Genomic DNA, 16,317 nt, shown 5'->3' with positions numbered 1-16,317 from the left:
CCGTAGCGCATGATCGATCCCAACCCTCCGTCCTCCTCCGCCTCTCCTCTCCCTCCCTCTCCCTCGCCCGTCGTAATTCCTCTTGTTCGCCTTCCCTCCTTTCTTTATATTTTTATATTACCTTTCTCTCCGTTCCTTGGCTGGTGAGACAGAAGCCCCCTTCCCCCTTCCCTGCGGCGAGCGATCTTGTGCGCTACACCCTCGCGGTCGTCGTGTCTGTTCTCACCTCAGACAACTAATCCGACCTACGGCCGGACCTCCCTCGACGCCCCCTCTCGACGCTCGCCCTTGTTCCCTCGCGTATTTCCCGACTCTTTTATTCCCTCTCCATCTTCTCCCTTTCTCGTCCTTCTTCCTCCCCCTTCTCTCTCGACCATGCCGCGGCAGGCGCATTAGGAACACTGCACGGGCCGAAAGACGAAGAAGAGGGCTGCCGTTGACCACCGAGCTATGACCGGCGAGAACGCTTCGAATACTAATCTGGCTGGAGGCGGTGGAGCTTCGCGGCCGCGGCTTGCTAGACCACCCGCGAGAAGTGTAAGCCGATTTCTGTGTGAGACTCGACCCTCCCAAAGCCCCCTCCCCCAATCCTGTCCGAGGTCGCTAGCCAAAGAAAGCCGGATGCTAACGCCACCGCAATAGAAGCTGCGCAACAGTACTTGGATCATTCCCGGCACTGGCGAACGCTCCCGCCGCCAGTTTTCCCTGCGATACCCGCGCCTCCAAAGCCCTAGTACCGAGGACGGCAGCACACACCCCTTGGCCGAGATCAAAACGCTAAAGGAGAGAGTCCAGAATGCCTTCCACCGTTCTCGCGCCGCCGTCGGCCGGTTGCTGGCGTGGGCGGACTCGCCCAATGGCCGCGGCATCATCAAGTGCTCCATCGCCTACTTCCTGGCTAGCATGGGGACCTTCTGGCGCCCCGCCGCCGAATTCCTAGGTCCCATGGACGGGAAGCATATCGTGGCCACCATATCTGTTTACTTCCACCCGGCGAGGTCTGCGGGCTCACAGATAGAAGCGGTTGCCATCGCCGTCATCGCCGTATCCTACGCCATGCTCGTCGGGACTCTGTCGATGGCGAGCTCTGTGCTCTTCGGCTCGATGTTACACATGGTCGAGTTCTCGTACGTATTCGTCCTCCTGGTGTTCGTCGGGGGCGGTTTAGGCTTTGTCGGATGGGTCAAGCAGAAACTCAACAACCCTCTCGTGAGCGTCGGCGCCAGTATCGCATCCATCGGTATCATCACCATCATAACCAAGGAAAACTCGGTCCAAACTGGCGTCTTCACCAACGAGAAGATCATCCAATCGCTCAAAATTCTCCTCATGGCCACGACGACGTCAACTCTAGTCAATCTGCTCATCTGGCCCATCTCTGCCAGGAGGCAGCTGCGCAGTTCCATGCGTGATGCTTCCATCTCGCTCGGCGACATGCTGTCCATGATCGCGGATGGCTTTTTAGGTGGTACCGACGACGATTTCGAGTCGGCTGCCTTTACCAAGGCCTCGGCCACGTACACTTCGACTCTGGTCCGGATGAATAAGAATGCGCGGGAGGCTAAGTACGAGTACTATTTTTTGGGCCAGGAGCAGATATATAGACATAAGCGGGCAGTGCTGAAATCGATGGAGAATTTAGCCCAGTCGCTCGGTGGCCTGCGGAGTGCGGCCAACACCCAGTTCGAACTTCTCAAGGAGGTCGCCCACGCGCCCCCCTCTGCGAGTTCGGCTATATCTCCCACTAGCAACGTCTTCTCTGCTTCTTTTGGTCGGTCGCTATCAGCAACGCTCAAAAGTGGGGGCAATCGGTACAGCACTCTCGGTTCTATCGATGAGGCCGCCGACGAGCGAAGCGATCGAGAAGAGGAACCGACGCCGACCCCAGGACCGCACCCTCCTTTGCTGAGCCAATCCGTCTCGTCGCTGAGGACGCCACCTGACATATTCGAATTGTTTATTGCTCGCCTTGGGCCCTCGATGAAGTCCCTCGTCCACACGATGGCCGTAATGCTTCAGGAGCCGCCATACGGAGGTCCGGGCACTCCGATCCGGGTTAACGAGCGGTTCAAGCAGAGCCTGAATGACGCGATTAGTCTGTACAATCAAGCAAGGGGGGCTGCCCTCGAAGAGTTATACGAAACCATCGAGTTAGGGAGGACCAGATCCGAGACGGTGCAGGCGGACTTTGAGGAGGTTGCTGCTGCGTGCGGGCACTTCTCGTTCAGTCTCCTCAGTTTTGCGGACGAGATGCAGATGTACCTGGATGCCCTGGAAGACTTGAGAGATGTCACGGACCGAAACAGGAGGACCTGGAGGTGGATGATGGTATGGAAGCATGTTAAGCTGCGCTCAAAACCGAAGGACGACGATCCGGAGCAAGTCTCCCTGCTCCAACCGGTCAAGCGATTGAGGCAGTCGAAGCTGCCCCAGGGCATCCCGGATTCGATGAAGACCCGCCGTGGTACCGTCGGCTGGGACACGGCACCGCAGGGCGAAAGCCTGTGGGACCATATTGTCCGAGCTAACTCTCGCAGCCTCCTGAAGATTTTCCGATTCTTTTCGAGAAACGACAGTGAGTCAACAACTTCGTAAGCGTGATTGCGGAGGTGATCTTTGCCGTGCTAACCTCGACGACAGTTCGTTTCGGCCTCAAGGTCGGCATCGGCGCTACTCTGTACGCCATGTTCGCCTTCATCCCTCAAACCCGCCCCACGTACTCGCATTGGCGAGGCGAATGGGGGCTCTTGTCTTTCATGATCGTGTGCTCGATGACCGTGGGTGCTGCTAACGCAACTGGCATGGCCCGCTTCACCGGGACCATCCTGGGCGCCGCTTTCGTACTGATCAACTGGTGGATATCCGACGGCAACCCCGTTGCCCTCTCCATTCTCGGCTGGGCCGTCTCCTTCGGCGCGTTCTTTATAATGATCGAGCGCGGGAATGCACCGTTTGGCCGCTTCGTTCTGCTTAGCTATAACGTGTCTTCGCTGTATGCATACACGCTCACCCAGCGTGTCGATGACGACGACGATGACGAGGGTGGCACTCATCCCATGATCGAGACCATCGCCCTGCACAGAGTTGTCGCCGTGTCCGTAGGCATCGTGTGGGGCCTCATAATATGCCGTCTCATCTGGCCCATGCCGGCCCGTAAGAAGTTTAAGGAAGGTCTGGCCGTCTTGTACCTACAGATGGGCCTCATCTGGAAGCGAGGCCCGCTAGCCGTCCTCCTCCGTAATGACGGCGCATCCGCTAGCTATATGAAGATGGGCGAGCAAGCCGCCATGCAACGTTACGCAACCCAGCTACAGACCCTTCGTGTTGCCGCCAATAACGAGTACGAGCTTCGCGGCCCCTTTCCGTTTGTGGCGTACGGTCGGATCATGGCGTCAACGCAGCGCGTGCTCGACGCCTTCCACGCCATGTGTCTGGTTACGCAGAAGCACGGCCAGCTCAGCGAAGGCGAGAAGGCGATGCTGTACTTCACGGCGGACGAGCGGGCGCAGCTTTGCGCTCGCATCTGCCACGTCTTCCAGGTTCTCGCGTCCAGCATCATGCTCGAGTACCCGCTGACGGACGCCATCCCCAGCGTAGATATTTTGCGGGACAGACTTCTCGGCAAGATATTCCGCTTCAGAAAGGAGCACAACGACGACCTGGACGAGGCGGAGGAACGTAGCAGATCTTCCGCCGCGGACGGGGATACGAGCGACTTTGCGGATTTTGCGGGGGGCAACGGCAAGTCGACATATTTCGGCCAGGGTCCGAGGATTGGCGACACCGTGGTCAAGGAAGCAGACTACACGCTGCTCTACGCGTACGCCCTGGTCTCCGCCCAGCTGGCCAAGGAGCTCAAGGTGGTGGAGAAGGAGGTCGAGGCCTTATTTGGCAGGCTCGACGAAGACGCACTACTCTTGCAGTGAACAGGGGGATGCTGAGAGGGGGGGGATCGACAATGTTCGAAATCGGGAGGGGTTCGCATATCTTATCGTCACGACGCCGTATTTACACGTATTGTTATCAGAGTAAGCACATATATAGCCGCAGTTCTATACCCATGCATGTAGCGCGTAGACGACAGGGTGTCGATAGGAAGAGGTCCCAGCGGGGGGAGGGAGGGCAGGCTGGTCGAAGAACCAGCCGCTCCGTTTTCCTCTTTTGGACACAACAAATACAGCAGATTCCATCGTAGCCTGCATGACCGACTTGCCTTCGTTCGGGGGAGCACCTATGGCGATGTGACAGTGAGAGACGGGCGGCCGCATCGCACAGGGGAGGAGGTAGGGGAGCAAGCATGGCGCGCCTCGCGTCCCGGGGAACCAACTTGCGAATCGGCGCTGGACCGAGATCTTCGTTCCCCCGCCGATCTCGACCTCTTCCAGGCCGTCTGCGGTGCGGCTAGGCTCGGACCGCACGCACGCACGCACGCACATTGCCCAACTTTCCTGCCGGCCTCCTACGTGCCTAATGTGAGGGAGTAGGGGGAGAAGGTGTAGTCCAGAAACGCCTGCCTTGGGGTAGGGTAGATACGGTATATATAGTACAGGACATGTACATCGTCATCGTCATCCATCGTTGCCGACGCTCTTCTTGCTTTCCCCGCTGCAACCCCTATTTTCCTTTCCGATGCTCTTGGAGAAACTACATATAAACAACAGCCTTTTCTCTCTTTTTTTCGCTCTCTCTCTCTCTCTCTCTCTCTCTCTCTCTCTCTCTCTCTCTCTCTCGCTACCGGTATACTTCTCCCTTTCTCTCTACTCGTCGTAGTCGCCCTTGGCCCCGATGACGCCTTCGCTCCGGTTCGTGCGGCGGCGGCCGACCACTTGGCGCAGCCACTCGGTCAGGGTGAAGCACCAGTGGCAGGAGACGAGCACGCCCGAGAGCACGTTGACGACCTTGATGACGAAGGTGGGGATGCTGTCGCGGTGCTCCTCGACGTGCAGCATGATGGGCTCGATGTCGTACTTGAAGAAGAGCCCCGGCACCATGCGCTCGTTGATCTCCTTGCTCTGCTCCGTCACCGCGTACTGGTTCGTGAGCACCGTCTGCTTCGTCGACGAGCCCCCGCGGACGCTGTACACCGTCGGCACTATCGACATGAAGTATTGGAACTTGTAGAAGTGCGCCCCGGCGATGTTGATGGTCCCGTCGAGCGGGTTCACGAGCGACGGATAGTAGGGCCCGAACGAGAGTTCCGAGATGACGTGGGAGAAGTTGAAACCTGCGCGCGACCAGAGCCGCCCGAGGAGTTAGCGTTGCCCTTGTCTGCCAGGGTTGCCCATGGCTGGCATATCCGTCCGTCGGCCGGCCGGCCGGCCAAACTTACTGTTATGGTTTAGGTGCTCGCCGGGCGAGGAATAACCGTGGCCTCGGGCGGTGATGTGGAAGTCGCCTTGGACCTTGTTGAGCTCTAGGCTCCCGTAGATGCGGCAGCTGTCGCCGTCAGCGCCCCAGAGCCTGGGGGTCTTGGCCCAGCGGGCCTTCTTGCGGCTGATGGCGATGATGTCGTGGACGTGCTCCTCGCCGAAACCCTCTTCGTCGTGCCAGCCGGCGCCGGTGATGGCGCGGCCGTGCTGGTCGTGACCAAGCCTGTGGATGCCCCGGGAATCGACCCAGTGCCCCCAGTGCGTGAGTTCCTTTCGGAGGCGCGAGCCGGCAAAGATGTGATCGCCGGCTGCGTCCTGCACGTTGACGTGCAGGTCGTCGCATTTCATCTTGAGGGTAACATCCAAGTTAATCTGCAGGCCGTGCCCGACGCCCTTCTCTACCGCGAAGGTGTGCGACTCCTCGCCGCGCCACCACCGCGCCAGCTCCGACCACAGCAAGAAGCAGGAAATGACGGACATGACGATGGTCCATTTCCCGCCGCCCGACGTGTGCGTCACATATTGGGGTTTCGATTTTGCTGCGAGGTGGAATCGATGGTCCTAGTTAGCGTAGCTGGCCGCGCGTCGAGCTGGTGGGCGTAGGTAGACGTGACGGCAAGGGAGAGGAGACGAGGTTGGACGGGAAGATAGGGAAGCCTTACGGAAAGCATCAAATGCCCGCACGAAGCTGCCGGGTGTGGGCTCGTCGTCGAAGTGAGCCTTCTCATTGTAGCCGTCCATGGTGGCTGGCGCCAGGGCTTAGAGAGCAGTAGGGGGGGGGTAGTCGCTGGCGAGTTGGTCACTCCTCGCCTGGCGTAGGCGCACTGCGAGCTCCCGGGACGTCTCGACTTGCTGCCCGTGCGTGTACGTGCTACCACGGCATTTGCTGCAATGGCAAGGCCAGGCTGTCGGGGCGTAACGTCGCTTCTTTTCGTCGGCAAGGATCGAAGTCGGATTGGGCGGTGGTAACGGTGGTGACGGGCGGCGGACGGCGATGGTGATGGCGATGGCGGCGATGGTGGTGGTTGACCCCTACGAGATAATAAGAGGACAACTTGCACGAAACCAAATAAATCTATCCACCACCTTTTGCCATTACCGGTAGGTACAATAGCCTACCCGGGCAGGTACCCGCCGATCTTTGCTTGGGTACCTCCTAGCCAGATGTGCAGGGGTATTATGGGCCACCACCACCACCTTTAGGCTACCTACCTACCTACCTAGGTACCTACCTACCTACCCTACCTACCTACGGTACCTCCCAGACACCATATACCTGTAGGAGGTCCAGGTAGGTAGAGGTAGGTTACCTCTAGGAGAGGTTGGTATTCGAAGTACTGGAAAGTATCCAAACGGTACCTAACCTGCCTGTAGGTACCCCCAAAACCGTGTTTTCGCCGCAACTGATATCGCAGCAAATATCGCCATACCATCATCACTCTCTCTGCTGCTACTACGTTCCGGTACTATCAAATCTAGCACTGTCCTCCGCGCTCACCGTATATCGTGGCGCTCGCAGTTTCGACGGAGAGAGAGAGAGGACAACCTGCTCCGACGAAATCGCAGCAATGAACACACGCATCACCCACATTGTCTTCATCACTCTCTTGGAGACGCAACGAGTAAATTGAGCTGCCTGAAACTACCCTAGAGCTCCTAAGCATGCCAATCTGTTCTTGTCAATCTAATGAGTGGATTGTCCTTGGCCATTGCTTACCGAATTCCCCACCTACGAGATGAAATCACTGTACCGAACTAACATCGCAAATACCATCCCACGTAGAATAAACACTACCATATGAAACCCCGGAGGAGCCCTGGCACGAACCGTTTGCTTTCGCCCGAGTTGCCCAGCTTATCCGGTAACCTGCGGAGCCGTCCTTACTTCCGAGATGATGCCGAACGCTGCTCCAAGAGGTATTCCTCGTCTGAGGCGTCGAGGATGTCGTATTCCTCATCGGTCATGAATCCATCCTCGGACTCGGCCCACTCCTCGTCTTCGCCGCAATCCTCAAAGTCATCCTCCTCCTCTTCCTGTTTGCCTTGGCTCGACTGTGCGAGCGTGTCCGACTCTGAGTCCCTGGACTTCTCGTGGACGCTAGCCGAAGGGGATTCGTGTTCTAGCTTGGGGATGATCATTCGGCTTTCCGTCATCTCTGGGACAGGCGCCAGGTTCTCTGCTCCCTCGACCTCGGGTTGGGGCTGTGCCTTGACCGCCTTGGCGATCGGCGCCTCGACTGTTACGTCACACCAGAGTTTGTGGCCGAATTTGATGCCATCAGGGGTCGTTAGTCGCCAGTACGAGATCACCTTACCCTCTCGGTCGGGAGTACGCATCAAGACAGTGAACGGGAATTCCTGACCCGGGTTCAACGCATTGTAGCAGATGGTCGATTCCGAAGCTGAGACTAGCTCGTGGATGCCGGCGGGGTGGGTAGGGTCGATAGCACCCATGTAATCGCCACCCACAAACTTGACCGAACACCCAGCCGGCCACGGGGACGTACCCTCATTTCGGAGAACCCAGACCTGCTCGAAGGTGTGGTTGGGAGGAAAAATAGTCCCATCGGCAACCGTGTCGTGCTTGAAGACGGCAACCAGGTCGGACGGCTTCTCAACCAAGGTGGCCACCTCAGTATCGACTACTTCTTCCTTCTTGATCTCGATCTCCTCGGTCTTCTCCGGCTCAGATGGCTGCTGCTCTTCCTTCTCCTCCTCCTGCTCTATGGGTTTAACGTCAACTACCGTCTGCACCGAGGTGGCTGATATGTTCTCCTGCGGCGCTGCGGCGGCCTCCGTATGGTTGAGCTCCAGAGGGGTACGGTCACCCATGGTGGGGAGGGGATACCCATTCTCATGCTCGCCGGTGGTGGTAACACTGACGTGGCGAACCGGCGTCTTGAACTTGATCAAGGGATGCGTCTTATTGTGGTTGTTGGATGGGCTGGCCTCGCAGTCGGCACAGAAGTCAGTATCATGACAGACAGCGCACTTATAACGCACGCCAACAATGTACTTGAAACCGCCCCGGGAGGCGGAGGAGGTGCAAAGTGGTCCATCACAGCAGATGCCATAGTGTGAGAGACAGGAAGCGGGTCGTATAGTACGATCGGGTAGCGGCTCGTAGATAGCCACGAAACGGTGATTTGCGTGGACGAAATCGGCATTCTGCACACATTCCGAACAGTAATCCCAATCGGGACAGTCGAGGCACTTGTGTCGAACACCGCGGATGAACTGGTCGCATCCATCGCAAATGGCATTGTGATTAGCATCTCGCCCGGGGGATAGACGAGAAGAGATCGAAGGCTCGAAAACTGTACCCTTCACAACAGGGGTGAAGCCATGTTTGGGATGATGACCATGCTTGTCCTTGGCGAAGCAGCTTTTGCAGAGATCATAATCTTCACACGTCGTGCAGTGGAGGAATTCCTTGTCAGGGAAATCCTGAACACAACAGTTGCATGTTCGCGCAGTGTAGCTTGGTGTCAAGACTGGAGAAGGCACAGCCGGTGCCCAGTGTGCGGTCTCGGCAGTTCTGATAGGAAGCTTCACCGAAGTGGTAAAGGGCTCCTTATCTGGCTGGGGTCGGTTCGCCTTCGGAGCAATGTGGGTTGTGCTGTAATTGATCTGTCCGTCCTTGATGGTTCGCTTTATGAGCCAGTGGCCATCGCCATAGCAGGTTATACCACGATTGATGCAGTCTTCGCAGAGATCAAAGTCACCATCGTCGCACGTGGCACAATGGAAATGAGCATCGGGGACAGCCTTATCACAACTGTTACAGCACACGGTAAATGGACGATTGGGGGCACCGAAGAAGTGTAGGGATTCGTCATCCGCCTTCGTGTCCTCTTCCTCTTCGGTCTGAGGGGATTTTAGCTCATCGCGGGCGGGCGGAGCTGTGGCGCCTTTGGAAAAAACAGGTGCTTGGGTCTGCTCTGTTCCACATGCCTCCTTAGAATCGGTGCCAAGCGACATAGATGTAGATCTCGCAAAAGGGCACCGGTTAGTCGCGCCAGGGATCGAGGCCGCCCCAATGTGAGGATCGAGTGAGATAGCGGGAACAGCCGGAGAGGCGGAGCTAATCAGATCCACTACTTCCGTACCCTCGGCGTCTTTTCGTAGGTGGATTTTAGGCATTCCATGGATACGCCATAGATGAATGAAGTTGGGCAAGTTTGAGTGGATCTCGGAAACAGGAACGGTATTTAGAATGCCTGCCTGGGTCTCATCAGCCTCCGGGGCTATAGATTGGGTGGTTGGCGACGAGACACGGGAGGTTAGCTCGACCGTTTCCTTAGACTCGGACTCGATTTCATCTTCGACAGTCGCGGGCTTTGGGACCACATCCCTTGTAGACTTGGTTTCAGGTTCTGGTCTGGTTTGTGTGGTAACTCGCAGCTTTAATTTTTGCTTAGCCTTAGCAGCCCGGTAAAGTTGCTTGTACGCAGATATATTGGCCGGGTCAAGGACAACGAAAGAGGCAGCGGAGTCGGAATATCGCTCGAATGTTGTCACTGCTCCAACAGGGATATGGAGGAAAGATCGTAGCTATTAGTTTCACGTCAGCACGGCTGCTGTCTCCCGAGATTTGCCATGACACTATGGGATTGTAGTTTGTAAAGAGGGATCGAAAAGGGTTATCGACGTGCGCGGCATATAGATGGAGAGACTTACTTTATCCTCCAGGTTGTGTACGACAAGCTCGCGAAGCGGCAACTTGAACCGACGTGTCGCACCATCGAAGTTCACCTTGAGTGTAATCATGGTATCAGGAGTAGCAGTCATTGACGACGCCATCTTGGCTACACCACTCTGTTAGAGGCAGCTCGCTAATAGCAGTTTTATTAGTGAATTTCGTTTCTAGATGTATAGAGGCGAAGACGAGAGGTCCATCAGGAATCAAGGAAAATGGGCAGGCGATAGTGTTTGTCGACTATATCAGAGGTCATGAAAATGGAGCAGGCTAGGGTAGTGCACGGGGAAGTGGAATGATGGATGCATGAAAGATTCCCAGGGAGGCAGGGCACATACATAACTAGGAGGCAATTAGATTATTAAATGCTGGGGGGTATGGTCAGGTGCCCTCTTATTAAGAGGCAGCCGTTGTGAGGGTCGGGGTCTTACTCGGCCTAGGCGGTCAGCCTCGACTCGTTGCCAGCGCAGAAGGTAAAGAGGACGAGAACTAGGGGAGATGGGCAGATTATGCAGATAGTAAGAGGACAGTGATGGGGATGATGATGATGCCAGTAATGACGATGACGACGACAATAGTGATGATGACGACGCCGATGCTGCTAGGGACAGTGTAGGAATGATATGGTGTAGGAGGAGTGTGTCTGGGAAGAGGATAGAACAGAAATGTATTGCAGAGCCAGGTAGAAAGGGAGGCCCTTGGGGTGTTGGTAGGCGGAGTACGAAAGGTGGACAAGGCAGACACCGCCGATCCGCCAAAGTCTTGCCAGCCCCCAAGAGTAGGGAGGGGAGAGGGTGTGTCGCGTTCAGGACCTGTAGAGTGTATGAGCTGCCCCTACAATAGGCAACACGTAGGTAAAGCTAATATGCCTATGTGCGCACACCCTGTTCGATGCGAGAGGAAGAGGAAGGCCAAACTCACCCGATGAGTGATCGAGACTCTCACCAGAGGAACGTGACTTTGTTCTCGTCTCGTTGGTGATGCTGGATAGGTGGGTAAAAAGGAAAGGAAATTGTGGGAAGCTCCAGGTCGGTAGGCGAGTTGAAATAGTCGGGAACAGGGCGAGGCGAGAAGAAAGCAATTCAACATACCTATGGCTAGCAGATATTCAATTCCTAGCGGCAGTCTGCATCACAGGCAGAAGGGACCTCGCAATCCCATAAGACGGCGGCCGCGTACGAGGAAGAAGAGCCTAGATGAAGGAGAATGGGCAGAATGGGTCGAGGTTCGTCGGGCTAGTGGAGGGTGGCGGCGATGGCAACAAATAAGGCAGGCAATACAGGCCTTGATGACGGATTCACTTCCAACAAGAAAGCGGGGACAGTTCGGAAGTGAGGCTACCTCCTGACCGTGCTAATGATTAGGTACCTAGATACATGTTAGCTTCTCTAGGTATATGTACCTGCCTAGGTATATAATGCGTGTGTAAGAGGTAGGTAGGTACCTGTAGGAGGTAAGTAGTACCACCTGTATATGTGAATATGCAGCGCAGATGTTGCATCGCACGCCAGGGGCAGGAAGGAGGTACATAAAAAGGTACGTTAGCGTGCTATGCTTCAATTCACATAGGGAAGATACCTCTCCTAAGCTGTGATGGTACCTACATTAGGTACCTAAGGATGTGAATAGGTACCTATGGTACATAAGGTAGTAGGAGGTAGGTACTGCTTTTAGGTACCTGGCTTGAGACATGTACAGTGTAAGAGTCTAACGGGAGACATCGGAACCCTATGGAAAATGGAAAACGGTAACCTACTTGTACGCCTCCCTACAGAGAATACGTCACCTGACTGAGCAGCAAGGACCATCTGCAAGACGCCTACGTCCTACATAAGTTAGTACCTACCACCTACCTACCTAGGTACCTACTTCTTACCTACACGTTTACGTACGTACGTACGTACCTACCTCCTCTAGGTACCTAGCCTACCTAGCAAATACCCTCTACTTATCTACCTATTAATGTTAATAATTCTCTTAGGAGGCGGAAATTATGGGGGTTAGCGGAGGTCGTAGAAGCTGATCAACTTGTGTATTCGTCATCCATATCTGGAGCCTGCGGATAAGGTTCCACGCTTGGCCTACTAACCTATTTAAGGCCTGTAAATAGGTGGTGCCAGGCATACCTCTTAAAGGCGTGTCCGACTTGCCACCACTGGGAGCGAGGTACCCATAATATATGTAGATCGAGAGAGGTACCGGGTACGCGATGCAGGTAAGGGAGGTAAATGCCTTATATACCTATCTACCTATGTAAGCGATGAATGCAATAAATAAGCAAACTTCAATCAGTGGCGCCAGGGAAGGTATGACGCCATGCCTACCTGCTCACCTCAGTAACTTGAGACAGGTAGGCATATAAATATAATGCCTAAATGCATATAGGACTTGGGCGGAGGCGCGTAGACCCCATTCCATACGTAGGTACCTATGTACCTCCCTACCTGGGTAGGTACCTCTAGTAGGTAAGTCCATATATATATATATATATATACCTACATTATCAGGGCTATCGGCGTCCCTCCGCGTGTTGCCTGTTAACGTGCTACACATCATTAGCTGAGAGGAGCAGGGATAGCTTCGTTCCGTTCTGATATAAGATTCATGTTCCGCTATCTACAATCCCTCGACTTGCTGTAATCGACTGGAGGAGCGAAGTGGTCCGACCAGAGTCCGCCGTCTCCTTCGACGCCTCCCAACAGCAACTGCTGCTCTACTGGTTTTTATTACATCCCAAATACTCGTGTCTTGCATCATCCCCGGGGCTTCATGACGCGGCTCCTCGTCTACTCCGTCCAAAAATACGGCCGACGGCAACGCTATCCCTTACTGTCTAAATTTGCCGCGCCGACAAGACATACCTTACGTATCTCACCGGTCCAGCCACGCAACCTGCCAGTCGCCCTTCCGTACTGCTACATGTCTAACCCTATCAGGACGGTCATCGTGGGTATGCAGAACCCAACCAACATGACGACGGTTATGGACTATAGGTATCCGACATCCACGGCCGTGGAGGTAGATCCAACTGCTCCAGACTGATACCCCGACCACCTGACCTTGGTGGCCTGTCGATCATCTCGGAGCAATAATAGCTAAAGTATCTAGTATCCGCGGCCGTTGGTTACGGCTTCTTTCCTCGGATGGGTAGGACGCACCTCCATCCCATCCCTAATGCCCAGGGCTTCAAAGGCCACCCCGCGCTTCCCCACCCGGCATTATCGCTTACTTCTAACCTACCTCAATAGACGCTTCGTCGTGAGCCAACGGCTTTAAGCGCGATGGCTGCTGGTATAGGAGTAAGTCTGACACGGGAATTACTGGCTTGCCGGGCCGTAAACGCACCACTCGTCCGCCTACGCGTTGTGTTAGGGAAAAGGCATAGCCAGCGGTAATGTGGACGTACAGCAGACACGACGTCCTGCCCCATGCGGTTTTATACTCACGAGCAACCTACGTGTAGAACTTTCTTGTATAAGGCTGCCTGGACAGCTGCAATAGTCAAGCTACCTGCCTCCTGGCACCTGTCAACGTATCATTCCTCGAGGGAATACCGCTCGAAAATAGATACACACAAAAGCAGGCCACGACCAGTATACGGGTTTCACTTAGACCAAGCAAGGTCACCTAGGTATGCCTATACAGCCATCCTCGCGAATTTCGCGTCACCCTCTTGAGGTAACAGCCCATGGTAAGCCTTAATCGTGCCTTAGAGGCAACATCGTCGAAGGCTATAATAGAGTGCCACAGGGAGAGGAAAGTTCAGTGGGCGCATGTACTAGCAAGAAGTAGCGAGCAGTCGCGACCGAGTCGCCGTCGACCAGCATAGTCACTACCCTTGTACTCTGCCTATCTTTGAGAACCTCTGCCATTTGGCAGATGCGACTACCTACGTGCCGGATGGATTACCTCAAACCTAGAGGTAGGTAGTCCAGCCGAAGGGAACAAGGCAGGTCTCAACAGTAATTGTCAGCTCGGGGTAGCTTTCCGGTAATGGGTGTTCGTTCGTGACTTATCGACAGTCGGCCTATACTCAGTGACCATCCAATGCTTGTCGGCATGGTAGGCAGTATTATTGCGGAGACAACTCGAATAGATGTCTTGCCCGTAACGACTTTCGATAGCTCGAAAAGTTCGGCCAATGGAAAAAGCTGCCGCGATATCCTGTATCGTGCTGTTATTGCTTAGAGCTTTGTCGGGTGTTGTTCCGTCGGCATGGCAGCCATTCGCTTTTGTCTGTGTCGAAGCTAGCCAATAGCCACCACGGTCAGATTCGTTGTCGGCGTTTTGCATATCCAGACTTATATATGCGCCTGCGGTTGGCCCAATAAACCATACCGTGTCACCAACGACGTGTCCCAGTTTGGGCTATTTGGCGATTGCATCTATATATGAGGGCGCCAGCACAAGTCGGGACTGGTGATGTGACGGTACAGGTAACCATCTAGAGATATACTATAGGTATATGTAAACTGAGGTCGGGTTCCCTTCCAGAGGCTCCGAAGGTCAACCGAATATTAGCCCGCAGCGACTGGACTCAAGAAGGACGCGGGCCAGGTGTCATATCAACTGACGAACGGCTTCAGCGTAGCTGAGAGTGCGCTACATGCAAGAAGCTGCGTGGGGTCGTCGTAGGATCCGTATACGTGCCTCGACTGGGATCATAGGATAGGTAGAGTCTAGGATTGCGCCCTGTGCGACAAGTATCATTGCAGATATGGACGGGCGGGACCTACTACGCGTAGTAGCTACCTGATGAATCGTCAATTACCTATCAACTATCCCTACCTCCCTACTGCCTAAGTATCGACCTCGGAGCGAAAGTCAAGCGTAGGATCGTGCCTGTGCTAAACTTAGGTGAGCATCATTATAGGCCACATCATACATGCTTCCCGGGGCCGCCATTGGACTTTTTCGACGGCAAAAGGGGGCAAGATCAGCAACCATTCTATGTCTTGTGAAGACTCGCCCGCGACCTTCGTGGCACTCGACATGTATTGCCAGGCCGCTTACTACCTACCTAAGTAGTTGTTGTGCTAGTAACCTCTTTTTTTTCTTTCCCCTTTCCTCCTCTTCTTCCCCTCCCCCATTTTAGGAAGAGAGCACATGGGTTTTGTAAGAGAGGAGGTGTTCAACAAAAAGAACGAGCAGCGGGCGAGGAGTTCCTAGGATGTAGTTACGTACGTAGCTGTAAGAGAGGCGCCAATGACCTACCTACCTATTTACTGCCTTATAAATCACACATGAATAGGAAACGCCAGTCAGCATAACCCCAAAGCCGCCTATTGGGGACGAGGTTGGCGGAATTATGCCGGTTTGCACAACTAGCCGGGCATAACGGGGGATGGCGATACCGGAGGTTCCTGGAAAGAGAAACGGAGGGTGGGAGAACGAGAGGGAGTCAGAACGCGCGCGAGAGAGAGTGAGAGGGCGATAGATGGCTTACGGGCAGGCCGCCAGGCCGCCAGGCCACCAGGCCTGTGCCCATACATCCTGCGTGCGACTTCTGAACTAGCATCCAGGCCCCACCAGATAGCAACACACAAAATGTGATGATCTTCACGGATCATTGTGGCCGTTATCCTATCTCCTCTGCTGTTTCCGTCTCGTACGGGGAAGCGAGAAGCAGGCTGGATAAGAGGGTCGGGTCCCTTGGACTACCAGTCAAGGACCGACGGCAAAATCTCTAAGAGGGCACCGTTACCAGCAAAGAAAAAAAAATTAAGAAAAGTGGACAGGGATCCTACGGGGAGACGATGATTCATGCTTCGATACGTGTAAGGACTGGTTGGTGGAAGGCCGCGGGTAGAGATGGGCTTGTGCTGTACATTACAGTTGTACTCGGATGATTTGGACGTGTGATTCTGCATGTGGAGGGGCCTTGACGAGTGACGGCGCGCGCGGATGGTGATAGACGGCACCCCGAGGCGTGTAATGAGCGACCGAACGGGCAAAAGAACGAGCGAAACGGATGAACGGATGGAGGAGCGAACAAGCATGCCGGGCGAGACGATTATTAACGGGATAAGGGGATAGGGTCCTGATAGAGAGGGTTGATAGTTGTCGGCGTACGGGTTGGTTACTTGAGTAGCTGCGAATAGCGAGTTTGAGGGTGTCGGGACCTGATGCAATCGATATTACATTAGGTATCTCCTCTAGGTACCTAGGTAGGCGTATGTAGATGGATATGTGCAGGCGGCTGGCATGCTTTCGGCTGCAATGCATACCAAGTGAGCATATGCATATATC

The 16,317-nt window shown here is 54.8% G+C and overlaps 4 protein-coding genes across 4 annotated transcripts; 1 reads left to right on the top strand and 3 right to left on the bottom strand.

Annotated features, from left to right (window-relative positions):
- Positions 1-450: 450 nt before the first annotated feature.
- On the top strand, positions 451-4,584 carry GGS23DRAFT_614054 (Fusaric acid resistance protein-like-domain-containing protein; the record flags this gene model as incomplete). Its single annotated transcript, XM_051520615.1, has 3 exons — positions 451-537; positions 643-2,575; positions 2,641-4,584. 3 exons carry the CDS (start codon positions 451-453, stop codon positions 3,924-3,926), a joined length of 3,306 nt encoding a protein of 1,101 aa, XP_051368918.1. The 3' UTR covers positions 3,927-4,584.
- A 123-nt stretch (positions 4,585-4,707) lies between these two features.
- Positions 4,708-6,426, bottom strand: GGS23DRAFT_581645 (DUF1692-domain-containing protein). Its single transcript, XM_051517198.1, has 3 exons — positions 6,032-6,426; positions 5,330-5,908; positions 4,708-5,224 (listed from the first exon to the last, which is right to left on the bottom strand). The coding sequence occupies exons 1-3, from the start codon at positions 6,108-6,110 to the stop codon at positions 4,758-4,760; spliced, it is 1,125 nt and encodes a 374-aa protein (XP_051368917.1). The 5' UTR covers positions 6,111-6,426; the 3' UTR covers positions 4,708-4,757.
- Positions 6,427-7,141: 715 nt separating this feature from the next.
- GGS23DRAFT_239547 (uncharacterized protein) lies at positions 7,142-10,467 on the bottom strand. The gene is made up of 2 exons (XM_051512148.1): positions 10,050-10,467; positions 7,142-9,923 (listed from the first exon to the last, which is right to left on the bottom strand). Exons 1-2 carry the CDS (start codon positions 10,170-10,172, stop codon positions 7,251-7,253), a joined length of 2,796 nt encoding a protein of 931 aa, XP_051368916.1. The 5' UTR covers positions 10,173-10,467; the 3' UTR covers positions 7,142-7,250.
- A 4,896-nt stretch (positions 10,468-15,363) lies between these two features.
- GGS23DRAFT_239403 (uncharacterized protein) lies at positions 15,364-16,204 on the bottom strand. The gene is made up of 3 exons (XM_051512147.1): positions 15,816-16,204; positions 15,515-15,754; positions 15,364-15,431 (listed from the first exon to the last, which is right to left on the bottom strand). Exons 1-2 carry the CDS (start codon positions 16,065-16,067, stop codon positions 15,647-15,649), a joined length of 360 nt encoding a protein of 119 aa, XP_051368915.1. The 5' UTR covers positions 16,068-16,204; the 3' UTR covers positions 15,364-15,431; positions 15,515-15,646.
- Between the last annotated feature and the right edge of the window lie 113 nt (positions 16,205-16,317).

This window comes from Durotheca rogersii, assembly GCF_024521655.1.
Source record: "Durotheca rogersii strain YMJ 92031201 chromosome Unknown GGS23scaffold_25, whole genome shotgun sequence".
NCBI lineage: Eukaryota > Fungi > Ascomycota > Sordariomycetes > Xylariales > Xylariaceae > Durotheca > Durotheca rogersii.
Note: the sequence above shows the minus strand (reverse complement) of the source record. Positions and strands in the feature narration are given on the sequence as shown.

Coding starts and splice junctions, on each gene's coding strand:
- GGS23DRAFT_581645 (XM_051517198.1), bottom strand. CDS start 6,110: ATGGACGGCTACAATGAGAAGGCTCACTTCGACGACGAGCCCACACCC. Junction 5,909..6,031: donor GCGGGCATTTGATGCTTTCC/GTAAGGCTTCCC, acceptor TCCACCTCGCAG/CAAAATCGAAACCCCAATAT. Junction 5,225..5,329: donor CGAGCACCTAAACCATAACA/GTAAGTTTGGCC, acceptor GGTCGCGCGCAG/GTTTCAACTTCTCCCACGTC.
- GGS23DRAFT_239547 (XM_051512148.1), bottom strand. CDS start 10,172: ATGGCGTCGTCAATGACTGCTACTCCTGATACCATGATTACACTCAAG. Junction 9,924..10,049: donor TACACAACCTGGAGGATAAA/GTAAGTCTCTCC, acceptor TGAAACTAATAG/CTACGATCTTTCCTCCATAT.
- GGS23DRAFT_239403 (XM_051512147.1), bottom strand. CDS start 16,067: ATGCTTGTTCGCTCCTCCATCCGTTCATCCGTTTCGCTCGTTCTTTTG. Junction 15,755..15,815: donor GCATGAATCATCGTCTCCCC/GTAGGATCCCTG, acceptor GTGCCCTCTTAG/AGATTTTGCCGTCGGTCCTT.